This window comes from Leptinotarsa decemlineata, unplaced genomic scaffold (assembly GCF_025532065.1).
Source record: "Leptinotarsa decemlineata unplaced genomic scaffold, Ldec_3_MD MMD2_tig00003335_RagTag_RagTag, whole genome shotgun sequence".
NCBI lineage: Eukaryota > Metazoa > Arthropoda > Insecta > Coleoptera > Chrysomelidae > Leptinotarsa > Leptinotarsa decemlineata.
The window spans coordinates 4,087,169-4,114,046 of NW_027412587.1; the positions used below are offsets into that span (position 1 = coordinate 4,087,169).

General features: G+C 35.5%; 1 protein-coding gene across 1 annotated transcript in view; it reads right to left on the bottom strand.

The window, feature by feature from the left end:
* Positions 1 to 26,878, bottom strand: part of LOC111509216 (uncharacterized) — a 101,036-nt gene that overhangs the window by 62,705 nt on the left and 11,453 nt on the right. The window contains exon 2 of the mRNA XM_074177969.1: positions 21,217 to 21,432. Within this exon, the coding sequence (XP_074034070.1) occupies positions 21,217 to 21,398 (182 nt within the window). The 5' untranslated portion in view covers positions 21,399 to 21,432. The remainder of the gene's footprint in view (positions 1 to 21,216; positions 21,433 to 26,878) is intronic.

Here is a 26,878-nt window from a genome sequence, read left to right on the forward strand (position 1 = left end):
CATCCATTTGGTACCATACACGTTCTCTTCCAGGTCTATTATTTAGAATCATTTGAATTCCATTCCTCAGTAAATCTTCATATTTTGATGCATTCAAATTATCATCATAAAACTCGATATAAAAAATTGACTCATTCTTTATGGCACAAAATACATTGAATTGCCATCTTTCTTGAAAACCCCTTTGGCGGACAACATGGGGATTTTCTGGTGCTCAATAATGACTGTTGTGTCTATTGAAAACTCCATTTTTTGTGAACTTGGCCTCATCTGTCCATAAGATATTGTCAAGGAAATGTTCATCCTCTTGAGTCTTGACAAGTAACCATTCAAATAATTCCACTCTACGAGGTAAATCGGTCTCTTTCAAATGTTGGACACAGTAGAACTTATAGGGATGCCATTTATGCTTATTAAGAATTCGACAAATTGTCACGTAGGGTATACCTATCTCCCTTTTAACCTCGTGATACCATTGTCATCATCATCCACTTTAGTCTTCTTACGAATGATTTTTGGACGGAAGGTTCCATTCAACCTACAGTTTTTTAGTAGTCGATTTATCACATTATTATTCGGCTTCGGAAGTTGTGGATATCTTTCATGAAATACTCGGTATGTTCTACTTGCAATTCTATTGCACTCGCCATAAATTATTAATAAGTTCAAGAAATCTTCATTACTGTAACCTAATCTTGACATTATTCTATTATAATTGGTAGCTATCACAATCAGTCAAAACTACCAACCTAAGTCTGACGTTAAATAATTGTTTTATTTATTTTTCCAAAGCACACTATTAAAAAATATTAATGTGTACTGTTGTACGTTAGAGACTAATACCTCAATGTATAGAAATTGTAACTTTTTCTAAGGTAGGTACATACCAATTTCGAATTGACTGATCTGAGACAGTTGAAAAACTGGATCAAAAAGAAATATTACTAAGTATTAAAAAAAATGTTGAATATTCAAAATAAGTGATGAATTCAAAAAAACGAGCAAGAAAACCACGTCAGTTTCCGTTTGAAACAGTTTATCTCGAAAACGGTTCAAAATAGAAATAGTATTATCTGAACAAAGTTAATCTAAAATTGGATGTAGAGCTCAAAAATGTTTAAATATACAGGGTGTTCCGTTTGAAAAAAATGAGTTCCACTCATTTTTTCATGAGATCAAAGTATCTGCATTTTTTGAAGACCCTGTATGAGACAAATGAAAATATGGCTCGTAGTGAAGATCCTCACGAGGATCCATTTCAAAGTTGATCGTTTTGGTGCAAGAGAGTTCAAGATTATCAGCATTTATAAAAGTTCATGTTTGGTAAAAAAATATCGAAATTAATTTATATCTTCTAAACGGTAATAGATAAGTATAGGGAAATAGTATATGAATTTGTTGACGAAGTGATAATGAATCATAATATGATATTATATACGAGGTGTTCCATTTGAAAAATCAAAGAAGCCGCTACTTTATAGTAGAAGCGACAACGCCGCTTCGTCTAAAATATTTTAGGCGTGTAGGTCATATTGACTTATACATACTGTGGAATTTTCAGGTTGATCCGTTGAATAGTTTGCCAGAAACGGCTACTTAACGCTCATCATGAAAAGTCCTGTATACAAGCATCTAAATCTTTAAGATATGACTATGAAAGAAATTTCTAGAAAAAACAAATCTCCGATCTAAGTAGCCCTGTCACTATTGAAAAACACAAACATTGTGTTTCTTCGGAAACAAGATTTACAGAAGATAGGAAAAAACTGGTTTTATCGGTCGTTAGATGTATTCGTACCACCATTTTTTCCTTACAAATTGATTAGTTATTTGAAAAAAATCACATAAATATGTGTGAAAGAGACTTTAATACATGATCAAAAATACAGTGCACCATAGTATACATATTTTGACATATTCACATTTGATGTTACTTCCCCTATCGCACCCCCAGAGCATGTCACCAATTTTTTTTAAAGGGATCACCCTATATTGTTTCGCATTATCAGGTTCTTCATGATGAGCAGATTTCATCAAATTATAACACATATGGTCTGAAGCTTATTGTTCTGGAGCTCCAAATTATTTGAGTTGAAAACGAGCCACCCAGAATAACTTTTGGAACAATGATTTTCAGAAAAAATAAAAAAACATTTCAACAATAGTATACAGGGGGGCACATTTTGACATATTCACATTTTATGTTACTTCTCCAATCGCACAATCTATTTCTTAGGTTTCATAGGTGTTTTTGTGAAGTATACTTCAAAAAAGTCTAATTTTGCCTAGTTATGTTTGAATTCGATATTCTCTTCATTTTGTAAAAAAAATTATTTAAGACAATTTATTGTATGATTTTCACTATAAAGGGTTTAACAAAAACCACGACACGTGTTTCGCTATAAAATAGCTTCCTCAAGCGTAAAACCGTTTTACGCTTTATATTTGTCTCATTCTACAATAACGATTACCTACCAGGTAAAGTTACCATTGGTGTTTCTGTTTTTGTGAATTCTTGAGAATCAATGGTTTATACGCTTCGAGAACGGATTGAAATAGTGAGTTTGTACTACCGTGTTAGGAATCGTACGTAAAAAGGTAAGACCTCGTTAGTTCTCAGCTCGCACAAGTTTCTCAACGTTTGAGAGTTGTCGTTCGTATGGGGGCGACAGCTGATTAACGGAAAAACAGATTTCAAACAATTTTTTTTAAACAGAATTGAAATGCTAGAGCTGCTGCCTGTATGTTCAATGTTAATCATCCAGAAAGAAATGTGCGACACAAATATGTTTCGGAATTATTGAACAAATTTATGGAAACGGGATCTGTTAACAATAAAAAGCATAACCGTTCATGAGTTGTCATCGATAAAGCTATTTGTACTGCAGTTTTAGGGCACGTTGTACTAATGGAAAATTCGCAATCTCTTACTAAGTTATCTCGAGAATCAGGAATCAGTCGTACAAATGTTTCCAGGATACTTCATTAGTACAAATTTCATCCATATATTAGACTAGTTCATGAATTGAACGAAGATGATTTCGATAGACGTATCGAGTTTTGTGAAAGTCTCACTGAACGTATCAACTTGCATTAAAATTTCTTGTATAAAATTTGTTTTTCGGATGAATGTACGTTTATTTTGGATGGAGAGATGAATCGGCAAAATTATCGATATTGGAGTGATACGAATCCTCATTTATACCGTCAAGTTCATACCCAACGACCTCAAAAACTGAATGTTTGGGTAGGAAGTTTAGGTGACCACATCATAGGACCTTTTTTATCGATGAAAATTTGACTAGTGATAAATATTTGGATATGTTGGAGAATCAAATAATACCGTGCATCAATAGGACAATTGAGGATGATATAAATTCATTCTAAAACGAAATAGGTTTTCAGCGGGATGGTGCACCTCCTCATTATGCAGCTCCAGTGAGACAATTTTTGGATTATCATTTTCCAGGTCGCTGGATTGGCAGAAGAGGTCCTACAGAATGGCCACCAAGGTCTTCGGATCTTACTCCTCTATATTTATTTCTATAGGGTCATTTGAATTCTAAAGTGTATGAGATAGAATTAACAACATTAGAAGATTTGAGAGAGAATATCATTGCAGGCATTGCAGAGAAATAACTCCCGAGATTTTCAACCATGTGAGGCCGGCAATGGAAGCTCGTTTGTACCATTGTATGGAAGTTGGTGGAAACGTTTTTTAAAATTTACTATAAACATTTTTTTTTCTCATTACATAGTTATCAGATTTTGATTCAATAATTAATAAAAACTATATTTTCCTGATTTATTGCTTCCATATTTGTCTCTAGACCGAATATTTCAAAATGTGGCCTCCTGTTTAATTGTTGACCTGTTTTTTATTTTGTCCTGTAAATCATTGTTTCACAAGTTATTCAGGGTGGCTCGCTTTCAACACAACAACAGTAATTTGTAGCTCCCGAAGCCATATGTTTTATACTTAGTGAAATCTGTTCATCATGGAACATCTGATAATGCGAAACAATATAGGGTGATCCATTTAAAAAAAAAATTGGTGACATGCTCTGGTGGTGTGATAGGGGAAGTAACATTAAATGTGAATATGTCAAAATGTGTCCCCCTGTATACTATTGTTGAATTGTTTTTTTTATTTTCCATGAAAATCATTGTACCAAAAGTTATTCAGGGTGGCTCATTTTAAATGGAATGCACTGTATATGTAATTGTTGTTACTTTTTTGTCTGCCCACATTGGAGTTGGAATAACTCAAAATCTATCAATGATACGTTTATTGGAGCTTTGAAAAATACACATTGTAGCTATATTTTATGTATCAATATTTTTTGAGTCATTTTGAATTTTATTTGCATATTACTGAAGTTTTATCTAAACACCAAAACCGTTATTTTTAACATCTCGACACGTGTTTTGGTCACGAAGTGATCATCTTCAAGAGGAAAATTTATCTTTTTTGTTTTATTTGTGGCGACTTTGCATTCAAAAACATCAAAAGGACATTACCGACTTTGTGAAAAAGTTTACTTTGCATCTTTTAGTATAGAAATCAGTAATCAAGACAAGTGTTGGGTTCCTTACAACGTATGTTATGTTTGTATCGAGGATCTAAGGAAAATGTATAATAAAAGATAGCTTTCAAAGTTGCAGTACCCATGACACGCAGACATCAAAATAATCATTAAGATAGATGATTGTTATTTCTGCAGTATAGGGGTTAATGGATATAACTTCGAAAATGAAAAAGTTACAGCTTCTGATCGGTCAATAGAACATGGATCGCGCTTTCCTGTCCCTGTGCCACCAGAGGTTTCCATGTTTTATATGTGAGTGGAACAGCAGAGCAAGGGATACACATTAGTCTCGAGAACAATGGCCCTTATGGAAAACTAGACCTGGCATAAAAAACATTTTACACGAAACTTAAGGTGACCCCCAAGAAGATTCTTCTACCTCCACTGCACATAAAATTGGGGTTATTCAAACAATTTGTTAAAAAGCTTTGCTTGAGTTGAAAGAAAAGATTTTCGTGGGGCCTAATATCCGTGAATTGATGTTCGATTTAAACCTCGAAGCAACGATGAATGAGAAGGGATAGGAGAGATATAATTCAAAGAAATTGTGTTTTTGGGTAATGACAAAGACCCGAACTATAAACTTATCGTAGCTAACGTGATAAACAAGTTTGAAATTCTTGGTTGCCTGTTGAGCCTTAAAGTCCACTTTTTACACATTCATTTCGACTTTTTCCCAAAAACTTAGGTGATGTGAGTGCAGAGCAAGGGGAATGATTTCATTAGGACATGAAAGAGATGGAGAAACGAAGAGAGAAATGAAAATTTCTATGTTTAGTAGATGGAGAAACGATTCCAGGGACGGTGGAATATCAAAATGATATGTGATTACTGTTGGTCACTTCACAAAGAACAACAAAATGCAATTCATAGGAGAAAGAGCTACGCAAGAAATTTGACGGGGAAGAGGGAGAGGAAGTATAAAAAAAATTGGCATTTTATGTTATAATTTAAGTAATTGAATATGATTTCAAGTGAAAATATAACCAATTTTTAAAACTATGATTTGTTAAGTTTCAATATATAAAATTTTACCAAATTTTTTTTGAAGTAATAAATCGATATCATAATGCGAAAGAATGGTGGGTGATATGAAATACGGTTTCAGTATACACAAATGCATAAGATTTGGGTGAATTTGTTTAAAAAGTTTCCACAAACATTTTTTTTGTTGGCGTGTGTAATTATTGCAAAATTTAAAAACGTTCCCCAGTACAGTTCTATCACGTTTTACAATAAATTGCCGAACTCAAAAAAAAAAACTCTCAATTGGACAATATATTTCATAATAATTCTAAGTGATTTTTTATTGAAAAATGTTTTCATACTGTACAGGAAAATTAAGATAGCTCCTTCGACTGAGATTCACTATTTATTTTTTGCTTTTATAGTTTCACATGCTTCACTAACTTTTTGTACAGAACCTATGACTTATTTGAAATAACTTATATACATATTGTACCACAGTGGCTTAATAAACTATTATTATTATTATTTTTACCATAGTGTGCGCTGGTCAGGCCCTATCCCCCGAAGCCTCGATACATTCGGGAGGGCGCGCCAGCATTATCAACCAATGACCACTCCCCACACCGTGGGGTAAGTGATCATTGGGTCCGAGAATCATGTGCCCTGAGCAAGCGCAGTGAGCCAAGAATGACAGCCTTCTGCATCTGTGTGACTGAGATTTCTGCCTTAGTGCGGCAAGTCGGTATGATTTTGAGATTCGAGAGTAGAGAGGACATCATTCCACCAAGGACTCCAATAATCAGAACAACCATCTTGACAGAGTGATCTGGATAGAGTCTGCGGAGTTCGAAGAGAAAATCTAGATATTTCATCCCACAACGAATTCAATATCCCCCGGAGCGTAGGGCAACACCGGTGACGTAGATGGTAATATAACACTCTTAGGGCCGCGTTATGTCGATGGATATAGGCCGAGACCGCATATGCTGGACATGCTGATAGCAAGTGCATTAGGGTCTCGGGCGCCTCGCGGCAGGCCCTGAACCTTGTGTCAGGAATCTCTATACCCATCACGCGACTGCGGTAGACTAAGGTGTTGAAGACACCATCCTGGCAAGCCATGATGAACCCCTCAGTTTCCAACTTCAGCCCACTACTCCTGAGGAAAGCAAAAGTTAGGCACTTTGATAAGCCAAGGTCTCCAATGTTATTGAAGAAGACCCCATGCATTGGCTTATCTTTGCGTTTCCGCAGAAGTGAGGTAATTTCTGCGGCTTTTATATGAGCTTTTTGCTGAACGGGTTCCAACTCGGTGACAGAGTTGTGGTCACCTCGTTCAGTGTCGAAAACTAAACCGAGTTCATCAGCTGCTCGGGCAGCTGCCCTGCTCTCTCATGGTCACGGACCATGCAGAGAAGGGGATCCGAACTCCTGACGACTTTACAGGCTTTATCCAGCACCATTCTGTCATGTAGACACTCCAAACTCAAAAGTCCACGGCCTCCCTGTTGTCGGGGAATGTACAACCGTGGGATGGACGATTTCGGATGCAAACTCCTATAGGGATGCATCATTTTTCGGGTCTTTACGTCGGGTTGATACAGCTCCTCCCGAGTCCACTTTACTTCTCCAAACGAGTAGAGTAAGATTGGAACGGCAAGCATATTTGTTGCAGCAAATTTGATCTTTCCCGACAGTTTCGATAACCAGATATGTCGAAATTTGTGCTGATACTTGCCGCGGAGAGACGTCTTTACTGCTGTTACCTGTTGTGAGTGGCGTTGTTCCACCCTGAGGTAAGTATACGTCTCTCCGGCATCCAGATGGTGTAGGATGCTTTCATCTACGAGCTGCACATCCTCCTCATAGTCCCTGCATCGTCCCTTTTGAGATCGACCATTGCACATTTGTCTATCCCGAATTCCATACCGATAGCATGCGTGTACTCTTCCACCAGCCTCAAGGACTGATGGAGCTCCTTCTCTCTAGAGGCATAAAGTTTAAGATCATCCATATAAAACAAATGGGTGACCTTGTGCCTCCGGTTTCCGGGGGTGCCATAGTTATACCCTCAAGTATTTCTGAGAGCAACGGATAATGGCAATAGTGAGATGCAGAAGATAAGGGGACTGATGGAATCGCCCTGAAATACACCCCTTCTGAAAATGACCCATCCTGTTTGCACTCTGGCTCGACCAGATGTTATGGTGAAGCGAGTTCGCCAGAGTGGTATCAGTTGTTCAATGCACCTCACTATTTTGTCGGGTACCGCAAGGCATCTGAGCAAATGCAAGATGAGCTCATGTGATATTGTATCAAATGCCTTACGGTAATCGATCCATGCCATAGAGAGGTTGCGCTTATATTGTATAGAGTCATGAGTTACACATCTATCGATGAGCAGTTTCTCTTTACATCCAGCGATTCCTCTTTTCGACCCTCTCTGCTCATATATCCGTTCGAACACTCGATCAACTGCGGTGAGTATTCGTGTGTATAAGATGCTTGTTATCCGTCTGTAATTCTTAGGAATCGACAAATCTCCGCTTTTGGGGATAAGAACGGTCCGCCCCTCGACAAACCAATCCGGAATCGGCTGCTCTCCGTCCAGCCATGAGTTGATAACTCTGGCCAGATGGCGGTGGGCACTTGGTAGTTTTTTCCACCAATAAGTGTTCAGCCCATCTGGGCCTGTAGCAGCAAAGTTCTTGAAACTTTGCTGCTACAGTAATAATAATAATCCCCATCCGGGGATTATTATTATTACTATTATTATTGATAATTCGTTCACACTGGATCTACTGAAACCATGAAATCATGTTTTTTCGTGGATTTTTTTACTGGAAATGTATTTTCGATGAAATTAATTTTTGAGTTATTCGCGAAAAACCGTCTGAAAACGTGCTGGGTTAATTGGTTGAAAAAATCGACACTCTCTCTCGCAAATGAGTCTAAAAGTATTTTTGTACAACTGTCATTAAAAGTGAAATTTTTAAGGATTATCAAGAGTATTAAAATATGATGTTTACAAAGTAGCGTGTTGAAAATATTTTTAACACGATTTTTTTCGACGAAATACCAATAAACAGAATATAATTATTCAATTTTTAAGGAAGTTATATTATGACCAATATATAGATAAAATCAAAATCTATTACAAATGTATTTTATTCATTAATTATATTATTATTATTATTTATGAACATTAATATGAAAAGTTCAATTATAACAACTGCTGTTATTATTAATAGCTTGCGATGTTGAGGAGTCTCGTAATATATTTAAACTATCTCAGTTGACAAGTTCATGGGCATCAACATTTAATTCTTAAAGTAAAGAGGACGATGCTGTAACGCTGGGGCTAGCTGTTGGATTATCATTTATTATAGATTATTATTTTAATAGAAATAAATTGATTGATGTAACCCTCAGACTTCCATCCACTGTGCTTCTTAATATCCTGATTCTGCTAGCGAAAGAAGCAGAAGACCTTCTGAAACAATGACCTGTATATTCCTTTGGTTCCGGGAGGTTCAGAAACTCATCAGTGGTAGAGGGCATTTTCCCAAACGTGTTTATACCAACTGGGTTGGCACTGCATTTATAGTTTGAGTATTTCAGAAAAAAACCTTGATGATTGATAACATTTTTCCACTTTAAGAATGCTATCACCTTGAAATATTTGCTTGTATTAACACCATTTTTAATTAGGCTAAGAAGACGGTTTCGCTGAAATTTCCTTCGACGTTTTCAAGTCTACATTAGCTAAGAAAATTTGAATATGCGATTTCGTACTGCTGAGCCGATTTTTTTGGTAACAATTCAATTGAAGCTCTTTTTGCATCCTCTTCAATATCGACAGGAACACACAATTCCTCACTATTGTTCTTCATTATGCAAGACATTAAACACAGGCAAGAACTTCAAATGTGCTTTCAAATAAAACGCGTGAGCTGTAAACAATACTGTTTGTTAGTAACCAGGTGATTCGGCGTCACCTGACACGGCTACTTCACAGCAAATGCGATAACATGAAAATAGTTATTATCTGACAAGAGATGTCAAAATGTGTTTTTATAGAGATATTAAACTTATCTATTTTATTATGAAAACAGGACGGTTGTACAAAAAAACTTTGTATGATATTTGTGTTAAAAGCAAGTTTTATTTTGTTCGTGAAATCACTCACAAAATGAAACCCCACTTTTAACACTCATATCATAAATAGCTATTACTTTCAGAAAAACAAAAGTTGCTTGGAATTAATTATTGAAACATTTTACACTCTAGAGAAGGGGTAGCATCCACCCGCAGGGTAAAGTAACCCCCCGTAGAGGATCAACTTCGAAATGGAGCGTAAGTAGAACCTAAATCCAAATTTTTATAAACATCAGTGCTATTTGCCGCCAAATTATAAGGGAAAAAGTTAAGCGATCTAACTAATTCGTTAAAGTGTGATAACCTAGACACATTAATTACCGATTCGATTAATATTCATCGGTTCGCCATTACAAAAATAAGTTCCCAAAAAAGTGGCCATCAGTATTCCGTTAGGCGAATCCAGTTGGTACTTCTTGTGGTACTGTCGCTCTACTGTTAACGATCGGCTTGCGGGCTTCAATTATTTCAATTCCCTCACGTACGTTTTACAACTATTCCATCGATTTGAAAAACTTTCTTTCGATTCGACGTGTTCATTCGCGCAAAATATGTCCGTCGTCAAGAGACGTGAACGACATTCGCGATGACATTTCTTCGGGGAAAAAACTCGAAAGCTGGAGAAAATGTCGCGGACGAGGTGATATCATCGGTATTTGGAAAGATGATGTTGCGAGACGAGAATTTGTGAGTGGCGATTTGGGGTTTATCGATATGTACATGTATATACATTATGTACTTTTTTTATTTGATGATTATAAAAATAATCGACTTCATTATCTGTATTGTCTGTTCAGAAATGAGAGAGACTACAGCAGTATATCTATATCTATATATATATATATATATATATATATATATATATATATATATATATATATATATATATATATGAAGTGTCTCCGAAATTGTCACCATTAAATATAAATGAAAAAACAATTGTTATGAATATATATAATTCTTTAAGAATACAATATCCGCCCGAATAAAAAGTAAGGAGAAAGTAGTGCAAAAATGCGCGAGTATGACCGGTGTCAATACATCGACAATTTTTAGAATTATCAAGGAACTCAAGGAAAACAACAACTTTTTCGAGCCGAAAGTATTCACTGGTAGAAAGTGTTTGGTTATCGATGAAGAAGTCAAGAATTCTATTAGGAGAACAGTACATTCTTTTCACATAAAGGACGAAATACCAACATTAAATAAAGTTTTGTCAGTTATTCGTGAAGACAGTTTTTTTCCTGGTATAAGAAGAACTCGATTATGGAAGCTATTACATGAGCTGAATTTCACTTTTGGAAAGCAAGATAGAAAGAGCATGTTAATAGAACAATCAGATATTGTAGAATGGAGAAGAAACTATTTAAGAGAAATAAAGAAAGCCAGAGCACTAGGTAGATCTATATTTTATTTGGATGAAACATGGGTCAATGAGGGTCATACCGTCTCGAAGGTTTGGCAAGATCAGGAAATCAAAAGTGGAAGACAAGCCTTTATGGAAAGTTGGTCCACTGGTTTGAAAATTCCAATTGGAAAAGGTCGTCGTCTTATCATCACTCACATAGGCAGCAGTGAAGGATTCGTGAAAGATGGATTGCTGGTGTTTCAATCGAAGTAAAATGGGGATTATCATCAAGAAATGGATGCCACAGTATTCGAAGAATGGTTTCAAAACATACTTGTAAAACTTCCGCAGGGATACGTAATCACGTAAGTTACCACAGTAGACGAGTCGAGAAGCTGCCGACGTCGTGTTGGAAGAAACCAGATATTACTGAGTGGTTACAAATGAAAGCCATGTCTTTTGAATCGACCATGTTAAAAGCGGAGCTCCTCAACTTGGCTAAACGTCATAAGTCAAAATTAGTCAGGTATCTCACCAATGAGATGGCGAAGACTGAAGTAATGTCGGTTCTTCGTTTGCCGCCTTATCACTTATAAGGAATATGTATCTTCATTTCCAAACCAACAAGAATATATAAAGTGTATCTCTCAGTGCAGCCACACTTTTCTACTTTCTAAAAATGTCAAAGTCGAAGCCGAAACGTCGAACAACGCAAAATTTTGAACGCGGTTCAACTCGAAATCAAATTTCTAACAGCGGAAATCTTTTCTATTTGTATATTTATCTGATGATGTTTCGAATACTTTATCCACCTTCATTATCATAACGACGATCAATTTGATATTATCAGTGTCAATGATAATAATAATATCAAATTTATTTACATAAAAGACGAATTACAAATACAAATTACAAATTTGAATCAAAACATTATAATACAAATTATAATGTTTTGATTCAAATAGGTTGGATAAAGAAAACGGATACAGTCTTTAAAATGTCACTAGATGATACATGATAGATCTGTAGAAGGTAAAAATTCTAAATAATAAAAAAATATTTCAAATATAAATTGTCCTTCCCAAAATAAAATATTTAAACAAAATTTGTTTTCACCATATGTTAATTATCTTCTCATCATACGAAATATATCAATGGAAAATTTATATTAATACCCCCATTCCGAAGCCTATTAATATTATCTTAAACGTAATATCAGAAAAAAACATCGAGCGGTTCTTTTGGAGGTATTTTCGCATATTTTGTCGGTGTTTTCGCGTTCTTTGTCGCATATTCCTATTTTAATGGCTCGTTAGCGGCTTCCTCAAGAGATATAGATATATTTCAATGATTTTGTGGGTGAATTGCAGTGCTATTTGCTTGAGACGACTATGTTGCTTTCTTTGATGTGGCGACATGTTTGCATCCTTGAAATTATTTTACTCTCAGACAATACTGAACGAACTGTAACAAATGTTTTACACGCAATGGAAATAATGGGCTAAGAAAAACTTATTCATTTTGTCCCACTTTTTTGATGACGAATGAATTTTAATACATTTTAACAAAGTGTGTGTGAGATATTATCAAATTTTTTTTAATACGCCTGAAAGACCTATTGATGCTATTATATGTGGAATATAACATCGTTCAAATGTCCGCCACGCCTTCTCTGGGTGGAGGCCCATCCGAAACGTCCAATATTCCATGACTGTGGCTGAATTTGACAGATGTCATGGGTTATATTGGCTTTGAGTACCGCTGTGGTTTCAGGCTAATTCACATACACCTGCGACTTGAGAAAACCCCACAAGAAAAAGTCTAATGGGGTCAAATCTCACCATCTTGGTGACCAGTTCACATATCACTTCTACTTGAGATGCCCATACCCTCAAATCTCATCAAAATCATTCAATTCAGACCGAAAGACGTTGGTAATCATCGACAGTGATGGCTTGGCCACCGTCGTTCTCAAAGAAATATGGTCCGATGGCTCCGTCACCCCGAAATCCACACCAAATAGTGACTTTTTTGGAATGCTTTCGACGCTCTTGGATCTCATGTGGATTGGTATCGTTCCAAATTCGACAATTATGTTTGCCATAAATTGGCCTCATCTCTGAAAATGATTTCTCGATGGGTCAGCTGATTTGTTTACGGGTGCAGGCACAAGTTACGACGCAAAATTCGCCAAATTATGGCCTGCGAAAGGCCGAGTTCTTGTGAGCCCCGCGAAATCGACTGCTTCAGATTCTCCTGCACACTCTCACAGACAGCGGTGATGTTTTCGGCAAATCTTGCGTCTCGTCGATGTACGGGTGATGGTCGACCGTTTACTGAACCAGTGGTGTCAAATTTATCTACCGCATTGCAGATAGTCCTCTTGGTAGGACGATTATGGCGTAAAATGGGCGAAGCGCGCGGTGCGTTGCCCATTTTGATTATTTATTTATTATTTGCACATTTTGTTGAATGCTATATATTATGTCCTTGGTGATTTGGCAAAACAGTATGAATAAATGACAACTGATTTGACATATGTCAAATACTGCTATCAATTGTCAAAGTTCGGAAGTCCCTGTTGGATGACTCTATATTAAAAAAATATTTATTCAGAAACTCTTTGCTGGTATTGAAAACACATAAAATACAGCTTTTTTATCACTATCGCACACTGCGGAACTTTATCCATCTAACTCAAATGTTTTCATACAATTAACAACTTTAAAAAAAATCTGTCTGTTTTAAAATATGTTTTTCCGTTAATCAGCTGTCGCCCCCATACGAACGACAACTCTCAGAAGTTGAGAAACTTGTGCGAGCTAAATACTAACGAGGCCTTACCTTTTAACTTGTGATTCCTAAGACGGTATCTCTAAATTAACCCTTCTTTTGAACGATATTCTAAATAAATTTTTTTTGCCTTGAGAGTTTTTGTTATTATTTGTTGGCAATATCACGAGAAGTCAAAGTCAAAAATGCAAAAGGTGTTGACAAATTTCGTGAACTTTACTCAACTTTGCCTTAGGAAACAAAAACAACTTTCTTTTCAAAGCATACTGCCTTTCTTTGAATGGTTTTATCGAACACACTATATATCGTTTCCACAACTTAAGATACTGTAAATGATCAAAGTGATCTTGAATAACTAGTCATGAAAAAGTTTCACAAAATAGATTTTTGTGGAATAACTTGCCAACGCTGCAATAAAAATTCAAAAACAAAAAATCTTTATGAAGCTCAAAAATACGAAATCGAATGATACATTTATATATTGGGCATTGGCCTTCAAACCCGAATGAAGACAGTAACACTGAAAATCCGCGAGAGCTTTAAACAATTTATCATTGGGGTATTTCATAAAAAAAAGAGTTTGTTTGCTATACTCACATGAATCACCCAGTACGTGAGGAAATATTTTTAGAATATAATTTTGATTAATATCTATGCAAAAAAATTGAACAAATCAAAATATTTGTTAACACGAAAGCATCGGACTCACCCTGTATAAACAATGAAGTAGTATCATCAGAAAATTATTATCATGAACTTAGTTTATGCTCTTGCAATGCAAGATTTATACTAATGTATGTGAAGGTTTTGCTCGATCTGGCAAATGTCTTGCTGTAATTTGCAAGTATTTCGGCAAAACAGTAATAATAGTTCTCAATAACAGAAAAGTTATTGAAACATTGAAGAAGAATTAGTGTATCTGAACGCAGACAGAAATTGATCTTTGCTGATATTGATAAGTACCTAGGTACTACTAAAAGCTTTAGACTGATGGGTTTATTTTTCAGTTCTCTACATACCTGTTTGTCACTCTATCAGGATATCGATTATATGAAGAATAAGAACGCTATCTTTGCGTTTAATCCAATCAGATGACATATGATGGGATGCCCTATGTGGGCATTTCTTTCACATAATAAAAATAGAAGGCTACTTAACTTGTACGCAAAACTATACGTCATTAGGCTTTTTCATTCTATAGTAAACATCATAAATTCCCACCTCAATATGTTACCATCGGCATTTTTTGCTAACAATATCGAGAATAAATCACATTGTGAGTTCAATATTGGACTCGATATGATATCCATATGGTACTAAAACTTTCATAATAATCATTTCTGGAGTGAAGAAAACTAAGCAATCTTGGATTTCTGTCACCAGGAACAATTATCCATTAAGTTCCTCAAAGAATTGTCATCTTTGATGGAAGATGAGAAAGCATGAATATTTACAATATGTGATACAAATTAATTTTTTGTGTGCAGTAATTCTGTGCAAGCATGCAAAAATGTAATAGATCTTGATGTAATAGATCTTGATGTAATAGATCTTGATGTAATAGATCTTGATGTAATAGATCTTGATGAAATTATTATTGAAAGTTACAAAAATTATATCATGGCAAAATACAAATGAATCGATTCTATTTTTTTATGCAAAAATCAAACTTCAAACGAAACAAAACTCAAGAAACCAGATCTGATGAGGAATTAAAAGCCAGTTTTTACTTAAATATATTTTTTCTTGAAACTCTAGCACCATGTAATTCACAAGTTAAGACCTTCAGAACAAGGTAATTGAATCCTTTTTACAGATGGGACATAAATGGACAAAGTAACAACACCAAGTGACGCCACCACTGCATACAAAGACAATGAGTCAGTTTCGATCGTCTTTCTCGTATAACATAACTAGGCTCTATAACAAAATCCCAAATGATTTGAAAAATATGTCCATTACTTTCTTCAAATTCAAACAAAGATGTCTTCTATCAGGTGAGCTATCACTGTCAATTTTTGTTGGTTATAATCGTTTATTAGTTGTAATGCTATTTCGATATTTTAGGCATAATTCAAGTATACTGTTGTCAGACCTTGTATTAATTCAGTTCAGTTGGTTGAGTGGAAGAAATCACTTGTCCCACCTCTCTTCGGCTTCGAACCGGTGCTAACTCTGCCTTTTGGTAGGTCATTTTCTCTGGCGCTATTGTTAATTTCGTTTGATTCTACCAATAAAATCGATCGACCTAACCTAACCTTATTGTGCGCTGGTCAGGCCCTATCCCCGAAGCCCTGATACATTCAGGAGGGTGCGCCAGCATTATCAACCCACGTGGGTAAGTGGTCATTGGGTCCGTCAATCATGTGCCCTGAGCAAATGCAGTGAACGAAAAATGACAGTTTTCTGAATCTGTCCGGTTAAGGCTAATTGCACACACACCGATTTTATAACGGTCGTCCAAATTCCAATAGTGAACCACATGGTGAAAGGGACCTAGCACACAAGCCGACCGGTGATTGGCGTCGATCACCGGTAGGCATGTGTTCCAGGTCCCGTTCCCACATGTGGTTTACTAATGGAATTTGAACGACCGGTATAAAATCGGCTGCCCAAAATCGGTGTGTGTGCAATTAGCCTAAGATGTCTGCCTCAGAACGAAAAGCCAGCATGATTTTGAGATTCGAAAACAGAGAGGGCGTCATTCCACCAAGGAATCAAATAATCAGAACAACCATCTTGACAACCATCTCACGAGAGCTGAAAACTTCTGTAACAGACCTCGATCTTAGTGAAAAAGTGTGTTACATTCTTGAAGCTGTGGGATTCGAATGCCGGAGCTTATCGGAGAGGGATACTGGGTAAGAGAATTTTCAACAGAGAATTGTCCAAGTTGTACCTTTTATTGACTGTGACAGATTCAGTTTGGTTCCTGGGTTTAATGTCTGGTACGAATATAGGAGGAAAGATCTTACTCGTCATGGAGTAAGAGTAAGAGTAATATGATATAGGTTCTTCGTGGTTCAGCCAAACCATAGCACCGTTTCCCAAAAAAAGCCTGCTCCTGTAGTGATATAAATGTCACCCCTCCAACAATATTGATATTACAGGATTATTTCTATTTAGGCTTCCGGAGGAAAAATGAGGCAGATTCCTGCTGTAGGCTGCCGGAGGCAGAATAAGGAAAATTGAGGATGGAAAAACCGTAGATGATTGATGGCCTTATTAGATTAGATTGTGAAAACCGAGGTATATTACAAATATCCCCAATACAGTGGGTATATTATACCTTCAGATAACAATCAATAATATTTACTCGTGTTTTCTGTTTTGGTTTCCGAATCCACAAATGTTGTTGGTATTTTGCTGAACGGGTTCCAACTCACTGACAGAGCTGTGATCACCTCGTTCAGTGTCGAAAACTGAACGGAGTTCACCAGCCGCTCAGGCAGCTGCCTTAAAGAGAAATGCACCAATTCCTGCTCTCTCATGGTCCGAACTCCTGTCCTATAGACACTCCATTATTATTATTACTATAACAATGCCACGTGGTTGGTGCTCCGAACAAACCCCAACCATAAAATAAAGCTGAAACACCTGCCCAGGAAAAGATCATCAAAACTGCTCTTGACAAGAATCAAAAGTGGATCTTTTTTCCCCTTGAAGATGAGGATTTTCTTCCCAAGGTCGAGAAATTGTACGGATTAACAGTATTGAAAGCAATTCATTATCTGGTATATATTTTATGAAATATCAGAATAAATATACTGAAAGATTAAACGTATGCTGGTGTTTTATGTTGCAATGATAAATGGAACCGTTACTCTCTCTGGTAGTCGAGAAGATCTACATCAGGCAAATTTGCTTGCTGAGGGTGGGGAACGAATACTTCCAATAAATTCGGCACTCCTTGTTTCCCACAATGGATTTAATATCCCCCGGTGCGTAGGGCAACACCGGTGTCGCCTCAATATTGTAAGAGTGCCGTAGGTGGCAATAAAGCACTCTTAGGGCCGCGAGGGCCGCGTTTCGTAGATGGATATAGTCCGAAACTGGACATGCTGACAGCAAGGGTCTCAGGCACCGGGCAGGCCCTGTACCTTGTGTTAGGAACCTTTATATCCATCACCCGACTGGGGTAGACTAATGAAGACACCATCTTGGCAGGCCATGATGAACCCCTCAGTTTCCGACTTCAGCCCACTCGACCTGAGGAAAGCGAAAGTCGGGCGTTTTGATAAGCCAATATTACAGCTGAAATTTCAGCTGTAATATTAAAAAAATTGCAGAATACATAGTTAAACCTCTAACTCACGTGATTAATAAGTCTCTTGAGGACGGGATATTCCCAACAAAATTGAAAACTTCATTAGTGTCTCCTATTTTAAAGAAAGGTAATCCATCTGACATATCTAATTATAGACCAATCAGTATTCCATCAGTAATATCAAAAGTAATTGAATATGTGGTTCTAAATCAACTGGTATCGTTTTTAGAGAGGAACAAAGTTATTATGGATAATCATCATGGTTTTCGTAGCCAATACTCTACAACAGCAATTATCTCCTTCTATGAGAAAGTATTAATAGCTACTGAGAAGGGTGAAAATCCAACAGGAATATTTTGTGATTTAAGTCGAGCTTTTGATTGTGTTCAACACGAAACTCTGCTTGATAAGTTATATAAATTTGGTATAAGAGGTAAAATTCATGACTGGTTTAGGTCGTATCTGAAAGGACGGAAACAAATTGTAAAAATCTCTCATTGTGGTAAAACATCTCGGTCATCTCCTCAAAGAAATGACATTGGGGTACCTCAAGGCTCCACTCTGGGGCCAATACTATTCGTCTTATATGTTAATGAGCTACCTCTGATCTTAACTGATGCATTCACTACATTGTATGCAGATGACTCAACGCTACTTTTTACAGGAGAAAACTCTGAAATTCTGAAAACAAAAATTAACACTACAATGCTCAACTTTTCAGTCTGGTCTTCTGATATGTCTCTTCTTTTTAATACAAACAAAACAAATTGTGTAACTTTTCATACTCATCAAAACAAAAACGTACCGCCATTAAATATCAACATTAATAACACATGCATTTATAGTACTGAAAGTGTTAAATTTCTTCGAATTTTTTTGGACGAAGACTTATCATTTCGAACTCACTGTCTGCAGCTTTCTAAGACACTGAACTCAAAATGTTACCAAATCAGAAATCCTAGATATACATTGAACTTGAATCATCTCCGTTCATTCTATTTTGCAGAAGTTCAATCAAGAATAAACTATGGTATTGCAGTCTGGGGTGGATCAGCATATGCACAAAATGTTTTTCTGGCTCAAAAGCGCATTTAACCATAGTTGTCGTGACCTTTTCAAAAACATGAGGATTTTAACAGTTAGTGGTATTTTCATTTTAGAACTTTTGAAGAATATACACAAAGCTCGTGACGACCATATGCGTGTAGATGAACTACACAATTATAATACTAGACAGAAAGGCAAATATTGCGTTCCCTTCAAACGCTTAAATATTAGCTTAAATTCACCTACTGTACTTGGCTTAAGACTCTATAATCGACTTCCACAAAGATATAGATCCTTTTCAAACCGGAAATTTCTTATTGAAGTGAAAAAGATACTAATTGATTTGTGTCCCTACTCCCTAGAAGATTATTATGAATTAATTTTTTAAAGAACAACCTGTAAACATGTATTATTTCACTATCCTATGTTAATTGTATTTTGTCTGCAATCCTTGTTATGCATGTACATAATTTATTTTATTTTATCATTTTACTCACTGTACTTTGTTGTATGTCTATATGTTTTTTGACTTGTCCTATAGCTGTATTTGTTCGAATGGATAAATAAAGAATTGAAATTGAAATTGTTGAAGAAGTGAAATGATCTCTGCGGCTTTTATATTGGTCTTTTGCTGAACGGGCTCCAACTCAGTGACAGGGTTGTGATCACTTTGTTCAGTGTCGAAAACTATACCGAGTTCATCAGCTGCTCGAGCAGCTGTCCTAAAGAGAAATGCACCAATTCCTGCTGTCTCATGGTTGCGAACCATGCAAAAAGGGATCCGATTTCATGACGGGTAGACACTTCACTATTATTATTACTATAACAACGTTATGTGGTTACTGCTCTGAATAAAACACAACCTTTTAATGTAGACTTTTTTAAATTATAATTCACTGATTTGATGTTGAATTTTACGTTTATTCTATAAAATTCTTCAGCACATTATAAATTTTCTGTAAATACATCATATTCCAACCCTGATATGTGACCTTTTAATTATTTTGGTAAACCATTCGCAAATTTGGGGTAAATATTTTTAATTGTCAAATAAAATGTACAATGTGAAATAACCGCTTGTGAAAAAAACTATTTGTGTACTATAAACTGTAGAAATAATGAACAACGTAAAACTGTCAAACTTTAGTGATAAGCCATCAGTTGCTGCTATGCAAATCAGGAATAGCAGAGCATGTTTGGACTCATCAACACAACATCAAGTGGGCTCAAGCTGAAATCATCCACAAAGAGGAACACTGATTTAGAAGAAAATTCAAAGAAGCCGCGTATATGTTGTCCAACAACGCATTTAGTCAAGCTAGCGTAGAGATACGTAACATATGGAAACCTCTAATCAAGCGAAAAACGACCAACTCCCGCCAAACGGTCATCTCCTGCCAAAACCAATGAAGCGGAAAGAGGGAAGAGGGGATAGGTGAAAGCACTCGAATGACCTACAAATAGTCAGATCTCGGAGGAATGAGTCCAGTTATCACCCGAAGACGATTGTGGATACTAATAATCGAAACGTTGTGACATAACTTGGTTTGAACTCTTTTAATTTTCATTTTTTCATTTTTTGTTAATAATATTTTTAATTTTGTTAAATTTTTTCAGCTTTTATGAATATTTCAATTTATTATTTGTTTGGTTGTTGTTTGCTATTTCTTTGTAATTTCAGTTTTTTGTTTAATAAAATTGTTATTTTCGGTAGATCTTTTTGATTTTTTTCAGGGTTATCAAATCAATTTATATTATATCAGACAATGGGAGTCCGAACTGATGAAATACACCACGAAACATTGTCAACCACCTTCAAACAAGAGCTCTCTCTGATTAATCATAAACGTCAACTGTTCGTCTTCGTTTTTCACCTGTAGAAGTATAAAAGTACGTGTTTTATCGCGCCAGATATTGATAACGCATGTGCAATGATTTGTTGCTCCAAGAGTATGACATTTTTTACTGAGAAACTAAAAATTACCTCAAATATCAGTGAGTTAATGAGAACGCCTCGTGTAAATTGTGAACTAAAAAAAACTTACTTGCAATAGAAGAGCCTGCCGTCCTTGTTAGCGTGCACGGTCCATCCTGGCGCGGGGGCGTAGTCCAGCACGTGTCTGTAAGTGCTGGCGTCGAGGCTGTTACATCTCTCTGACGATTCTTCGGCCTTCGCCTTGACGGTGACGACGACGTGATTTTCCCCGAGATCCTCCGGCTGCAACATGCCACTCCGCCTCTTCTACTCACTTCGACGCCATCTGCAAAAGATATGTGTACAGTTGGGTCGGCGAAGGAATGAGCATACGCCATCAATTTTTGCATCCGATATAAGTCCACAAACTGGCACAAACTAATGAAACCGAAATGACGTGACAATCCTGTCACGCTTATAATCCTGAAGGGATTCAAGAATTGGCGGAATGTGGAAATCAAAGCAAGTTTTCTGCAGTATAAGTAGCTGCAGTAGATCAGGGTTTAATCGAACGGAGTACCCCAAAGCTCGGTACTTGGCGCCACCCCAATTTCTCTTATATATAAACGACTTGGCAGTTATTGGCATATAGAGAGTAATTCGCGTTGTTCGCCGACGATACTACTATATTAGCAAAAAAATAATACAACTGAACTTCGCAATGCCATCTGTCAAGATGTTCAGTAACTAGAAAAAACTTCAAGCTCTAGATGAATTTCCAGAAGTTTTGGGAAAAGACACTAGTTTCCAACTCCTCATCAGAATATTTTTGGATATCTTTTCGTTAGATGCAAGGAACTTCACGACCTTGAAGACCTTGAAGAGATATATTTCCTACATCACAGTGACATTTCGTAAAAATCATTCAATTCCAGCCCTAGAAATTTCGTTTACCGAAACGAGATTTTGTTACTGAAGATCTATTTTCTACATACATTTTTGAAATCTTCGTTCTAAAAAAACAAAATAATGAAAATATCATAGTTCTTATGAAATAAAATAAGTTGATTTCTCCAAGTTCATATTTTTTTCTGACCCAGTTCGATATATTCAGTTCTTTAAATATTGTGCCGCCATATAAAATTAGGAACGATCTTGACAAACAATCCGCTCCTTGATAAAGATCTTCAAGCATGTAATCAAGTGAAAGTGAAATGAAATAAAAAGCATGGTTCGTGAGAACTGTACATTACCAGTTAATGCTATTATTTAATATGTCTATCAATGAATAATATAGGAGGATGAATAACTTTATTTTAATCACTATGCAGTTGTTAGGCACAATTTTTCATTTAGTTTTTTGGTAACAAACGGTTTTTTGTATGAAGATACTGTGGGTATAGTTCAAGTAAACGATATAGTGCAACTGACCTCCCAACAGTTTCCCTTTAATAATATAGTAAGATAGCTAACTAATTTTGTTATTCAATAATCATTCATGATTATATATACTACTTACTCACATATATATACAATCGATCGCTTCAATAACACTCCACTAAATTTCTTCGAAAGCTTCTGATAATTCTTCTTCCATATTCTCTGTTTCACTTGTACTGTTGTCATTTAAATCAATAATGAATTTATTTCCATCATTAATATGGAAGTGTCCAATCTCCATATAGTGTTTATCAACTAAAATTGCTTTTTCAATCCTTTTCTGCCAGTCTTCTTCGATAATATTAGATAATTCTTCTTTAACTAGCTCTATTACCTTCTTATCAAATTTTGGAAAATTATTTTTACGCCTGATGCTTTGTTTCAATTTCCCCAAATCAACTCGATGGGATTGAAAACACAAAATTAGGGCGGGAAGTCTCAGTATGTTCTCTATACTTTTCAGCAATACTCTCAAGGGCATACACTTTTTCAAATGTTTTGGTCTATAAAACTTCAAGTAGTTGGTTTTTGGTATAATTATCTTTAAAATACAAATTGCTATCCATTAAAAAACTTTGTATTTCATTTTTCCTCGAATTTTTATTCAGTACTTTGATGAGCTGTCGCGAACGATAGGAAGCGTTGTCAACAACTATTACTCTATTCGCATCCAAATTTGGGATCACACCATTCCTCAAAAATATTAGCTTCCATGTTCTTATGATAGTCAACATTGCAGTCCTCAAGTTGTTTTCCACATAATTTCGAAGAATTCGGAACCCATCTTTTATTTGCCGTTGTTCTATTCCATATTTAGTTATTTGTTCTAAGTTTTTGTTACGCAATTCCACTCTTTTTCTGCTTTCCATAACTGTTTGACGTTTGTTTATTATTTCAAATCTAAATCCTAGTTTCTTTATCCATTTCTGAAGAGTTTTGTCACAGCAGTTCACGTTATGGCCGGAAGTATTCAATTTCTTCCTTATGATTTCAGTTGTAGGAATCTCATTGCTTTTGTAACAGTCGCATATTATTTTTTTTTCAATGTTTTTATTAGATGAACATCTAAAGGTTTTGGTAATCCCGTATCACATCGCGTCTTGCGTTCATGAAGTTTGTTTTTGACTATTTACTTCGAAACCAAACTTGAGATGTAGATTCTTATACACATTGAGACATACTCTCTGTGTTTCAATATTCGAATGCATCGTTATTGGAATCACTACACAGGAAAAAATCTGCGTTGTAATCACACTCGTTATTACTATTAGTACTTTTCCAAGGACGCCACATTGTAAACATATAACAAAAATTTTAAGTAATTATAACTGCACCAATATTGAATTTCAACACTCAAATCGCGATCAGTTCCTGAACTGAACATTGACGACACAACGGAAATACTCATCCCCACATTCTATTCGTCACTATAACATGACTTCAATTTAATTTTATGACTCTTCAGCCAATCATAAAACTCGGTTAGTAAAAATTATCCAATACGAACTGTCAATTCTTCAGTCCACGTAGACTAGTTCGTAGCGGCATTATTTCTCTGTATTGATTTTTTTAGCCTTTGAGATGCCGATAGCTTTAAGTATTCACAATAAAGATTACTTTGACTATACCTACCGTTAACCTAATGTGAACAGAATCCAAAGAGCCGATATTTATTACGTTACGAAACTACATAAGGTGATTCGTTTGGTCGTTTTGAGAAAAACATTTTCATAAATATATGTCCGGAGTTGCTTCGTTTCTGATATAGAGGGCGTTGAAGTTTAAAGAAAAGCGGTATTTATAAAATATCATAAATATCCTTACACCGGTTTGGTTGGTCCAGTGGCTTCTCAGTGGGCACCACAACCAACAATTTTGGGACAAAAAAGAACGCCACTGACTTCTTTTGTAATTTTTTTTAATCTTTTTAGATCAAGCAACTAAAAATACAACTTTTTTGTCGCTAGCGTTTTCTTCATATGGAGCTTTGTTTTCGAGAAAAAAAATCACTTCTAAAAACTATCCATGGACAACACAAAATAAACAATTTTCACCTTGAAGTAAATGAGCAACATGTACACCTTCTGAGGAAATACACAACTGCAATCAATTTGACATTGACTGTCTGACAGTTCAAAAATACCTGGAGTATTTTTATGACATTGCAATTGTCAATTTTTCGATTCCTCAAGTCATTCACATTTAGTACAGGAATTTTATGAACAAAAGCCTTCAGATGACCCATGAATAGAAATCTAGAGGACTCATATCAGGACTGCGAGCTGGCCAACTTTGAGGTCCTGCACGTCCAATTCAGCGATTAGGGTAGGTGATGTCGAGAAGCTGACGAGTAAGAACACTGAAATGAGCTGGAGCCCCGTCGTGCATAAACCACATGTTGCCTCTTACAAGTACCGGCACTTCTTCTAACGAAATAGGTAAAGTGGGTAAATGGTCTCACAAAAAGTCCGTGAAGGATTCACCTGCTATTCTAGAGGGTAGCAAAATGGAACAATCAGCAATTATTCCTACGTTCAGCGAAAATTGTTGCTTCTATGAGTTTCTCTAACAACGTGGGGATTTTCGTCGGCCTAAAAATGGATATTGTGAAAGTTCATAATATCATCTCGTGAAAAATTTGCTTCGTCCGTACATCATATGAATCAACCACCTGCTTGGACCCCCTTTATCTGTTTAAATCTGTTTAAAATCTGTTTTTCCGTTAATCAGTTGTCGCCCCCATACGAACGACAACTCTCAGAAGTCGAGAAACTTATGCGAGCTAAGGACTAACGAGGTCTTACCTTTTAACGTGTGATTCCTAACACGGTTGCAGAATCATTCCAGCTTCAACCAGATAAATTCTGGTCGAGGCGGGTATCGAACCCACGGTCTTCCGATCGTGAGTCGGGCGCACTACCACCGCGGCCAATTCCATATATATATATATATATATATATATATATATATATATATATATATATATATATATATATATATATATATATATAGAATAGTAGTTTTTCGGGGATTCGGTCTGATTAGAATAAATATTTACTCTTTTTAGCTGCCCGAGCTTTCGCTAATGTTTATTAGCTTTATCGAGGGCTGTAATATAAAAAGGACATGATAAATATATATATATATATATATATAAAACATAATAACGGATAAAACAGAATACCTGTGCTATTTGAGAATATTCAATTTGAAAATTTCAATTTTGAAAGAAGTCTTCAACATCAAAATGACAACTTTTTGACATTGAATAATGTGAAATACTTTTTCAAATTTTTATTATCGTTCATTATGGGGATTTATACTGTGTTACTATTACAGGATGTATTCAGATTTATATTTTTTGTTAGTAAAAATGAATAAATTTTGCTGAGGTTGTCGATGTCTGTCTTTTTGTTGATATTGTTTTCTTTAATTTTGATCTCAGCCATTTCCAGAAATTGCCTTTTATTTGAATCTGGTTCGAAATGGAGAATTTTGGTGTTAGTATAATTGGCTGAATGATCATTATCTAGAACATGTTGTGTGAGTGCACAAGAATTTCGTTTTAAATTTTTACAATTACTTTTATGAAGAGCTATGCGGGTTTTTAAATTGTTTTTTGTTTGACCTATATATATCTTATCACAATTGTTGCAGGGAATTTCGTAAACTACATGTGACTTTTCAAATAACGGATCTTCATCTTTCAATTTTGAATGTAGTTTAGTTAAGGGTTTAACTTTCTTTTGTGAAATTTTTATATTCTGTTCTTGTTTAAATACGTTTATGATTTTGCTGGACAATTCAGGGACATAAGGAATGGAAAAGTATTTGAAATTTGGATTTTCAGCTTTATTGTTCTCTCTGATGTTGATGATATTAGATGGAGTATTGTATAACAATTTATTTAAAAATTTTGGAGGATAAGAATTAGTTAATAAAATATTGAATAATTGTTTTAAATTTTTTTCTACCAATGTAGGATGAGAAATTTTTTCTATTCGATTTTTTAAACCTAGAACTAAATTAATTTTCATTTTTTGTGGATGGCAGGATAAATAATTTATATATCTGCCTGAATTAGTGGGTTTAGTAAAATAATAAACTACTATTCTATACATACATACGGTCGTTACACTATCAATTATATATATATATATATATATATATATATATATATATATATATATATATATATATATATATATATATATATATATATATATATATATTTAGAACTGTCCATATGGTTTTTGGGATGACTTCCAGCTGCAGGGCAATCTCCCTGGTACTATTTGAATGATTTTCTTCTATCGCATCAAGTATAGCCTCTTCTTGTAGTTCAGGCGTTG